The 10,549-nt window shown below is 36.2% G+C and overlaps 1 protein-coding gene across 1 annotated transcript in view; it reads right to left on the bottom strand.

The window, feature by feature from the left end:
• LOC144774705 (uncharacterized) overlaps window positions 1-10,157 on the bottom strand; it is a 13,304-nt gene extending 3,147 nt beyond the window's left edge. The window contains exons 1-3 of the mRNA XM_078659199.1: window positions 10,046-10,157; window positions 7,560-7,597; window positions 293-730 (exon numbers count right to left, since the gene is read on the bottom strand). Coding sequence (XP_078515325.1) covers window positions 293-427 — 135 coding nt within the window. The 5' untranslated portion in view covers window positions 428-730; window positions 7,560-7,597; window positions 10,046-10,157. The remainder of the gene's footprint in view (window positions 1-292; window positions 731-7,559; window positions 7,598-10,045) is intronic.
• Window positions 10,158-10,549: the final 392 nt, after the last annotated feature.

The raw sequence follows: 10,549 nt of genomic DNA, 5'->3' as shown, positions 1-10,549 counted from the left end.
AAAGACACCACAAGACCCACAATAATGCAATAAACTGCAATGACATACTCAACAACCAAAAAGTAAATGACAGCATGCAATAACATCGGCAACAGCATACACACATGGACATATCCAAAAACACACAATAACATCAACACACACAAGCACACACCAATCGACACACAAAATTACACACACCCATATACACTCACAAACACAAAACACACAATGACAATGGCACAGAAAGCACCACACACAACACCAGACAACACAAGCTGCAACACACACACTATAACATACATATACTTACTTCAGAAATTGTCCCACAAACTGTCATAAGTGTTTTTAGAGTTGCACGCTTGATGTCCTTAATTGGAGAAGCAGGTGGTGCAGGCGGCTGCAAAATGTTTTCTGCTTCTTGAATTAGAATTTGATTTATAGGCATTGCAGGATATTTTGTAACTTTGCTTTGCTTTGTAATGAGAAGTATTTTGTTTTTCACCAAAAAATTGCAGATTAGTAGGCCACAGTTGTTTTTTGTCTGTTGGTATAATTCTTCTTGGTAGCACGTCGCTTTAATTGTTCCAGTTTGATCAGCTAGAGCTAAATGTTATAGAACTTTATTTTCCTGTTTGGCATTTTTATAATTAGTTTTGCCTGAGCACTTGATAACATTGACCCTGATGGGTTTCTGATAAGGTTTGTTTTCATCAGTGTTAAGATTAATGATTTCTTGAATAGTCATACTCTGAAATAGAAAAATTTGTCACAAACAATGTTAAATACAAACCCATAGTGCTTTATGATCACTGTAATAGCATTCTAATGTACCATAATTTTGAAGTATGTCATTAGTATATATATATATGATCTAAGATAGTCTGGTAGTCAGTTGTGTAATTGTCTATGAGTTGTTTACATTGTAACTTAGTTTCAAAGAACCCAATTAGTTTGTTAGTGTGTGAATTGGCTAGAGATACATTCACATTGAAATCACCCATAATGATGAGTTTGTGTTGTGGGTAAAAATCAGTGGTAATCGTGATGAATTCCAAAAGAGAAGTAATAAGTCTATGGGGTGGTTTGTATACTATAATAATAAGGTAATCTGTGCTATTTATATGTAATGTAAAATGTAAAATGTCTATTCCTTGGTGTGTTTCATAAATAGGTAATGTAAAAAGATTTTTTTTGTAGTACAGTATCATCCCATGGTTAGTGTTGTAGGTATGAAATGTATCAAATATAATGTGATGATATTGTTCTACTGTAAAATCTGTTGCAGTTGCCTTCCTTGTAGTGTTGATCTCAGTTAAGCAAATAATGTCTGCTTGCATCATGTTACTATCAGCTATCATTGATGTGAAATGCTTCTGAAGTGATCGTATATTGTGTGGGATAATATTGAAATGTGCAGTGTATCTATGTAATTGTGGGATAGTTATTTCAAGTTGCATATCTGCCCGTAATCTTACCATTTCCTCGTTAACTTTTGGGTGTATTATAATTTTAATACAAAGCTCCTCCCAATGGAAGGAGACACCCCGTTGCACCGCTCTGTGGTTCAGACTGAAAAGTCTATCTGTTTAATCATCAACATTGCTTCTCATCTTGGGGTTCCAAAAAATATTTAATTGTTCATCAAAGTTTCCATAACACATAGGTTACTGCTTGTACATCCAGCATTAACATCATCAGATATAATTCCTTCCCCAATGCATTTCGGGCTAATGTGTAAGCCCTTCCTCAGGGGACAACTCTACAAAAAAGGAACAAATCAACATGTCACTGTGTGTGCTCAAACCATTCAGGTGCACACATTATCGCATATCACTGTGTTTGTGACCGGTGTTTAAAAAATCTAAAAAGGTGCCCGAATGTTCAGGTGAAATCCAACACTCATGCGTGTGTTGTTTGTTAAAAAGTGTGATCTATAGTCGGAAAAAAGGATAGCGTTTAGATAAAGGTCCATCCAGCCCATAAACATAAAAAAGTCAGAGTAAAAGTCACCGGACCGTGAACTTAACAGAGATCTAAGCCGTTAAACATGCATTGACGTGAGCCGTGTACTCACGGACTGTTTCAACCAGCTTTGACGCCGTCTCTGAAACAGAACAGCGCGTTTCAGAGACGGCGTCAAAGCTGGTTGAAACAGTCCGTGAGTACACGGCTCACGTCAATGCATGTTTAACGGCTTAGACCTTTATCTAAACGCTATCCTTTTTTCCGACTATAGATCACACTTTTTAACAAACATTTAGTATAGCTTGTTTTACATTTTTTGACACATCTGAACTCACGGTATCGTTAGCTACTGTTATGTACACTGGATATCCGTTGCTATGTTTCTCTAAAACAAGTCTGTTAATTTCATTAACTTCAACATTAGTAGACATTATATATGCTATTGTTTCCAAAAGACTCTCATCTGGTGGCATTTCTCTTTGTTTAATTTGTACAATATCTTCCTTAGTATGCTTCCCCTCTCTTAATCTGTTTAGTAGTTCAGCAAAATGAAGATCTTCTTTTTGGCGCATAATCTTAGTTAATTCAAATAGTTTAAAATGTTCTTTCCATAAGTTAGTACTTAAAGGGCCATACAAATTTGGGAGAATCCTGAAACATGTATCTGTCAAAAACAGGCTTCAATTGGTAAAAGTCACCAATAGCTAAAATTGAAATCCCTCCAAATGGTTCATTTGAGGATTTTATTTCTTGTAGCCTATTATGTATAAAATTGAACATATTTTGACCCACCATTGAAATTTCATCTATAATAACAACTCTAACATGCATCATTTGAATTTGTAGAGAAGTTCTATTTTCATGAGTTAGTGGTTTATATATTAAACTTGGTGATACAGGTATTTTGAAAGTACTATGCAATGTTTTTCCATTAATATTATGTGCTGCTTTTCCTGTTGGAGCAGTAAGTAAGACATATATATTATCTGGATTTTCACCTGCCTTTGTATTATAGTAGCGTAGTAATGGTTGATATAGTGCAGTTATTAGAAAGCTTTTACCAACACCAGCCCCTCCTGTGCAAAAAGTATAGCATGGCGTGCTTTTAGTTTTTAACAAATGCAAGTGATGGTAAACAAAATTGAGTTGTTCCCCCGTTAAGTTTTGCATCATTTTATGGTATGTATCATCAGGTAAAATAGAGTTAGTTAAGCTTTCTTCTTCTGTTATTGTTCTAACTCTAAAATCTAATGACAAATCATATAGATATTGATTTTCTTTATTGTTTCCTCCATCGCACCTATTTTCTGTTGGTATTAACAGAGGTGATAGAGGGGGGGATATTTGATTTTCATCACACTGTTCATTAGTAATGTTTGTAACCTCCCCGTGATGATGGTTATATATTTTAAGTTGTACATCAACAACATTTTTAACCTGGAGATACCTATTATAGTAAGTGTCCATGTTTAATATAATTTTATGTTCTTCCCTCCATGGATAGTGCAACATTAATATTTCTCTATAATATTCTTCAGGCTCATTGTTTTTGTTAAATCTGCAATAGCGTATTATTTTGCTCCGCTTGCGCTTACTTAAAGCATACTTGTTTTTATTATTCATCATTTCTCTCTCCTCTTCAGTACATTCTATTTCTATTTCTTCCTCATCTGAGCTGTAAAAGTTTGTTTCTGCAAGTAAATCTTCACAATCATTTATTTCTCTGGTATACATTTTTTTTTGCCATAGTTAAAATTAGCTGCATAATCAGCTAAAGTACACATCTCTAATGTTTTTGGCCTCTTGCAGTACTTAGCAATAAGATTTTCACATTGAATGTTAGTAGAATTTTCTGGCAAAGCATTAATAGTTTCCATATCCCGCATTAAATAAGTTCTTTTTTCTGGAGGGCTAGTATTAATAAATACAAATGCACGTGAACTTTTCCGTAATGGGATCTGAAGAATGAGATATGCTGCTTCTTGCGCACTAATTTCTGTGCAGTTGAGGAATTTGTTTCCTATGTGTTTAAGTTGTTCTTTGACATTACTGTTGCTTCTCACCTCTTTAGCAGCTTGTGCAATAAGTTTACTAATTCCTCTTTGCGATTTACTGATATATGAAATAATGTAGACCGCACAAGCATAAGCATCTAGTATAAACTGTAAGTCTATGTTTACTCGCCAAGCTTTTAAAATAGTACTATTGTAGTTATTAATGAAGCATTCTTCTGGGGTTCTCTTTAAAAAGATTGTTGGTTTTTCTAAAGTATTTTGTATTGAAGTTATATATTCTTTATCATCCATCTTAACACCTTCAATGCTAAGGCTTTTCCCGCTGGGTGCTGACCAGATTGGATTCCCATTGTTCATGACAAGGTCAGCTCGTCATTAGCACACATCCAGTGTACTGCATGACGAGCTGACCTTGTCATAAGCATGGAACAAGTTAAGTATGTCCTCAAAAGACAGTGTATTAAAATGTGTAGTATTCATTGCTTCATGGATACGTTTTATATTATCTTTCCATTGCCTATCTGTCCCCTCAAGTGTTAATGGCTATAAGATGAGAGTATTTGACATTGGATATTTTGGGTATTGATATTTGCAAGTTCTTCTTTCTTTACGCCTGCAATTTTTAGTGTGTCCATGCCTTTGTAAATTAATTAAAGGCTGTAAAACTGTGTCATCTGACTTATTACATGTAATATATTTGTCAATAAAATTATTGACTATCTCAACTGGTGATACACCATAGAGGGGTGCATTTTTTATCCATAGTAATGCATGTATTTGTGGCGATCCTCTCTGTTGGAATTCGACTCTGTAAAAGTAGTCTACTATTTCCCCAATTGGATTAGTCCCATCCATCAAGACACAATTAAACAATTTTCTAACTTGATAGTCAAACTGTCTTGCACATGTAATTGGATCTTCTTGTATTAATCTACATTTTGTTTCCCAAGACATGTTATTGAATTATTCCGCTGTGCATTCATTTAAGTTTTTAACTCTCAATAGTATATTGATTAAATGGTGCCATTTAGTTTCTGCAGCAGATAAAGTTAAAAAAAAAGTTGGTATGCCAAGTTGTCTTATCATAGCAAAAATGTCTTTTTTGCAACTTTCCCAATATGGAGGTGAACTGCGTATAGTTTTTAATACTTTATAACCTTCATTAAACTGGAATAAGTTTTCAATATTATATTTTATGTCTTTAGCAGTAATAGTTTTTCCATCAGTATAATTTTTCCTTATGGAAATATTTATTTTCCCGTGGATTTGCTTAATATGTAATTTTTTAAGTTTAAAGAAGACATTAGTAATACTGTTAGCTACTCTTCTATCATGACTTCTTAATTCCCATTGACAAATAGTACTATAATGTACCGGTATGTGTCTTTCCTTGTTGTTTAGCCTTCGTTACCCACAAAAATTGTTGGGAAAGCCAAAAACTAGGAATCTTTATCCTCATATAAACCTCTTGGCGTATTATGTTCAGCTGGAGCTAAACTTAACACATTGACAGTATTACTGGTAATTGTTTCATTTGTCAACATAGTATCTAAATTCCCTGCTTCCATGTTGTCAGAAGTATCAGAAGAATCGTTTGTCTCTGAAGTATCAGTCAAAGGTATATACTCCCAGTTCGGGTTAATTGTCACACCATATTCATTAAACATGGCACTATTGGTTGCTAGCCATGTAGCTGCCATTTTAACGGTGTTTGGTCTAATATATTCATAATGTGTATGGGATTTGTATACTAATTTCCTTTTTAATTTAACTGGGATTGTCATGGCATCATTAATTTGTCTTGGTAAAATGGTAACAGTTGTCATGACATCTGCAGGTACGTTAACTACAGCACCTGATAATGATTTTTGAAATCCACGTGGTAAACTACGAATTTGCAAAAAAGGTATCCTAGGAGAAACTAATCGTTGTTCTAAATCATATAATTCTAATTCTATTGGTACATTTGGGAACACCATGCCATTTAGAACTGAACATGGTGGAATTTTATCTTTTCTGATGTAAGCATAGCAAGTCATACAAATATAATTGGTTTTCTTGCTACTAATGTTACACCTTTTAAACATTTCTGTTTTGCAAACAGTGCGTGTATTTTTTATTGTCTGTTTATGCCACAACTGATTGCAAAGAGTACAAACGTACTCTGGTCCACGCAATATTTCCCGATGGAATTTACTAATAATTCGATGCATTTGTTTTCTTGCTTTACGGTTTTGTACTAGTGGTAAACTTACAGTTGGTCTGTTTTGTTCCAGACATTTTTCATTTATATTGCCAATGCCTCCTAGTTCAGCATTAGAACTTTTCCTTTTTCCCACACTAGGTTGTGAAATGCTCAAGTTACCAGTGTTGATTCTACACTCTTTTTTTGTCCCCAGAATAGAACTACTTGTTCCTGAGAAATGAGTTTTCTTAATAGAATTGCTATTACAACCCTTACTTTGAATCCCTAAAGCATCTGAAGAAGTTATGTTTTGTACCAGTGGTAAACTTACAGTTGGTCTGTTTTGGTCCAGACATTTGTTCTTTATATTGCCAATGCCTCCTAGTTCAGCATTAGAAATTTTCCTTTTTCCCACACTAGGTTTAGAAAAGCTCAAGTGATCTGTGTTGATTCTAGACTGCTTTTTGTCCCCAGAATAGAAGTACTTGTTCCTGCAAAATGATGTTTATCAATAGTACTGCTATTACTACCCTTACTTTGAATCCCTAAAGCATCTGGATAAAGTAATCTTGTTTTAGAATTAGTTTTTACAGTAACCTCAGTAGTATGTACAGACATTCCCTTAACTGGAGTTAAATGACTGTTTTTCTTGTGAGCTCTAAGTGTTCTTTCTAAGGATTGTTTCTTAATGTTCTTTATATCTATTGGCGTTAATTCAGATAATACGCATTCCTGAGACGGATCTCTAAATGTTCTTGCTAGTTTTACAACATATTCCAGAAGTCCTTCAAAAGATTTTATTTCAAGTATAACACATGTCCCATTTGAATGTGGCATGCCTTCATTGTCCCTGCTATGTGAATCAAATACAAAGTATGTTTGCATATGTCTAAAAATTGAAATGAAATACACACTCATACAAAGTAGCACCCCACAGTATTTAGAAAGACTTACATGTAATGCAGTGCTAATATCTGGATAGTCTTTATCAAAACGTTTCAGGACATCACCATAGTAAGGGTTCAGTAGTGTAAGTGAATATATCTGTTGATTGTGCTCTATATATTTTGGCAAATCATCCGGATGCATAAGTGTTTCTTTGTTAATGGAATGCATTTGTAGATATAAAGCATCTCCAAGGTCCATTATATAATGCAGGTCATTGGAGTTCCAGGTATTTACTGGTTTGCATAAATGATGCAAAATAGCAAAGGTACTATTTGGTAAACATTGCTTCCCTTGTGAACTGCTATTAAATCTTGTATTCCCTTGATGGTAACTGGCTTTTAAGCATCCAAGCATGTTAAATTTAATTCCACCTTTTTTATGTTTCAAAACAAGAGTTTTTATGTAAGGGAGGTACTATTAAAATTAGTAGTGAATTTTAAGAACTAAATTATTTGAATAATTACCTTGACTTGTGGACGGTTGTAAACCCCGTTTGAAAAATCTGAAAAGAGATGTAATAAAATTGTTATAATGTGCCTATCCTTAAATATCACTTTAATTTTAAAATCAAAACAGTTAATGAAATTGTTGGGTTAAAATTTTTGTATAGTTTTGAACATTCACAAATTTTTTCGACAATGTATCACAGTGTGACTGAGGGCATGATGGTGAGACTGCGTGATGGGTATAAGAGTATGCCTGAGGAAGAGTATGTGTGAGGGAGAGTAGCAAAAGGAAGAGTGATAGAGGCTAAGAAAGAGGTGAGTGAATGGGAGAGATAAAGATATAGGGAGTGTGACAAAGGCAAGTTTAGAGGGAGATGAGTGTGAATGGAAGTGTGGGAGAGGTAGCAAGTGAGCCGAAGAGGGTAGAAGGAAATATCTGAAGGGAGTGAGTAAAGGTGCAGTAAGAGTATGCCCCCCAAAATTAAACAGGGAGATTATTTAATGGTGGTAGTAGGATGGAGAGAGGCAACATATAAGGCATTACAGCATGCTTGCAAGATCTGGGCTGTAACTGTTGGAGGAAAGTAGTTACAAAGACTGTGGGAGTAAACAACACGGACAGCGGGAGGATGGCTATAGTGTGCTCATAACACATACATTATAAACATTTTTCCCCCAAAAACATGTGAAGTAGTTGTGGCAATCAACAACATATGGTTGTTGTGCGTAGCAGACTTCAAGTCAGCACATGGGTGGGTGGTAAAATAGATGGATGGAGGGAGGGAACACGTATAAAGAACTGTGTTGCAGTGTGCTAGAAATGTGCATCTTGTGTGTTTAACTGCCGGTGAGAGTTTGAGTGAGGTGTGGCGAAGTGGTGTGAGCTGAATGTGTGTTTGCGCGCAGTAAAGGAAAAGAAATTAAATTTACAAAAGCCTGAAACTTGTATCATATATTTGGGTGCAATGACGGAAACAGCAAAATAGAAGTCGGGCGTCACACTTTGTACTTATGATGTGACTAGTATCTCCTAACAGAATAGCACGCAAGTAATGGAGCAACTCTGTGTCCTGACTAATGGGGTTTGAGATAAAAAAAATGGAGAGCGAAGACCGTGCATGAGAGGGAGGGGGGGTGTAATGGACGAACGTGCAGCTGAGTGAGAGAGAGGCTGTGGTCGTGTGTATGTTATGACGTAGAATGGGAGGCTGTGTTTTTTTTTTTAAAGGATGCGTTTATTTGGATGCAAGAGGGTTTGTGAGATGTTGCTAAGTGATTGTGAGCTGTGTGATTGAGGTGTGGCGAAGTGGTGTGAGTTGAATGTGCGTTAGGAGGGATCATCGGAGGAGGACCGGGAAGCTGTGGATCTTGTTAACATTGTGCTTTGATCTGCAGATAAGTGAGTATGGAATTTAGCTTTAAGTCTTGTGCAATGTGTGTATGTTATGACGTAGTCACGGAGGATGAACTAGAGACTGTGGAGCAGTGGCATATTGTGTGTCCATTTCCTGTGAATAAGGTCTGTGAGATGTGGCGAAGTGTTGCGAAATGTGTGTTCCTTATTATGTAGCATTTGAGGAGTAACTAGACGTTGTTGTTGAGTAGAAGAGCGCAAATGTGAGTGAGGGGGGTTGGAATGGACTCACGTGCAGCTGACTGAGAGAGAGTCTGTGATCTGCAGGTTTGCGCACAGTTAAGGAAAAGAAATGAAATGTACAAAAGCATGAAACATTTGAGGAGTAACTAGACGTTGTTGTTGAGTAGAAGAGCGCAAAGGAGAGTGAGGGGGGTTGGAATGGATGTACGTGCAGCTGAGTGAGAGAGAGTCTGTGATCAGCAGGTTTGTGCGCAGTGAAGGAAAAGAAATCAAATTTACAAAAGCATGAAACTTGTGTTATATATTTGGTTGCAATGACGGAAACAGCAAAAGAAAATTTGTGCGCCACACTTTGTACTTATGATGTGAGTAGTATCACATAAAAGAATAGTAGGCAAGTAATGGAGCAAGTCTGTGGCCTGAGTAATGGGGTTTGAGATTTAAAAAAAAAAAAGAGAGCGAAGAGCGTGCATGAGAGGGAGGGTGGGGGTGGAATGGACGAACGTGCAGCTGACTAAGAGAGAGAGGCTATGTTCTGCGTGTTTGGGCGCAGTAAAGGAAAAGAAATACAATTTACAAAAGCATGAAACTTGTATCATACATTGGGATGCAATGACGGAAACAGCAAAAGTACAAGTCTAGCGCCAAACTTTGTACTTATGATGTGACTTGCATCACATAAAAGAATAGCACGTAAGTAATGGAGCAAGTCTGTGGTCTGAGTAATGGGGTTTGAGATTAAAAAAAAGGAAAGCGAAGAGCGTGCATGGGAGGGGGTGGGGTGGAATGGACGAACGTGCATCTAAGTCTGTGCTCTGCGTGTTTGCGCGCAGTAAATGAAAATAAATGAAATTTACAAAAGCATGAAACTTTTCAGATGGCAATGTTAAAATTTGCATTTACTTACCAAAAAAATAATCTTGTTCAGCGATCACAACTTGGGCAGTCTGGATTTAAAACAGTCGATGCGTTATCTGCGAAATCAATAGTATAATTAGAAATTATGTATCACATTTTTAGTGCATGATAAGTTGAGTGCGAGATATTGAGAATGGGTGATGTAAGCGAGACGTATTAATGTTTAATTTATTGTTGATCTAGTGAGGGAGTTAGAGGAAGAATGCGAGGGAGTGGAAGAAAGAAAAAGAGTGTAAGCAGGAAAGGGAGTGAGAGAGAGAAAGGAATAATGATATAAGCTAAGAGAGGTTAGTGAAAGGGACATAGAACGAGGGATGTTGATAAAGAGAAGTTTAGAGGGGGGAGAGTGAGTGCGTAGAAGGGTTAGACGTAGCAATAGAGAGGAAGAGAGGAGAAGGAGATAGGGAAATGGAGAGATGAAAGGGTCAGTAAGAGCATGAACACAAACATGGAGAGTCCTTTAGGTAATCAAACCTAAATGCACTTACATTTT

The sequence above is a fragment of the Lissotriton helveticus genome, chromosome 1_1, assembly GCF_964261635.1.
Source record: "Lissotriton helveticus chromosome 1_1, aLisHel1.1, whole genome shotgun sequence".
NCBI lineage: Eukaryota > Metazoa > Chordata > Amphibia > Caudata > Salamandridae > Lissotriton > Lissotriton helveticus.
Note: the sequence above shows the minus strand (reverse complement) of the source record. Positions and strands in the feature narration are given on the sequence as shown.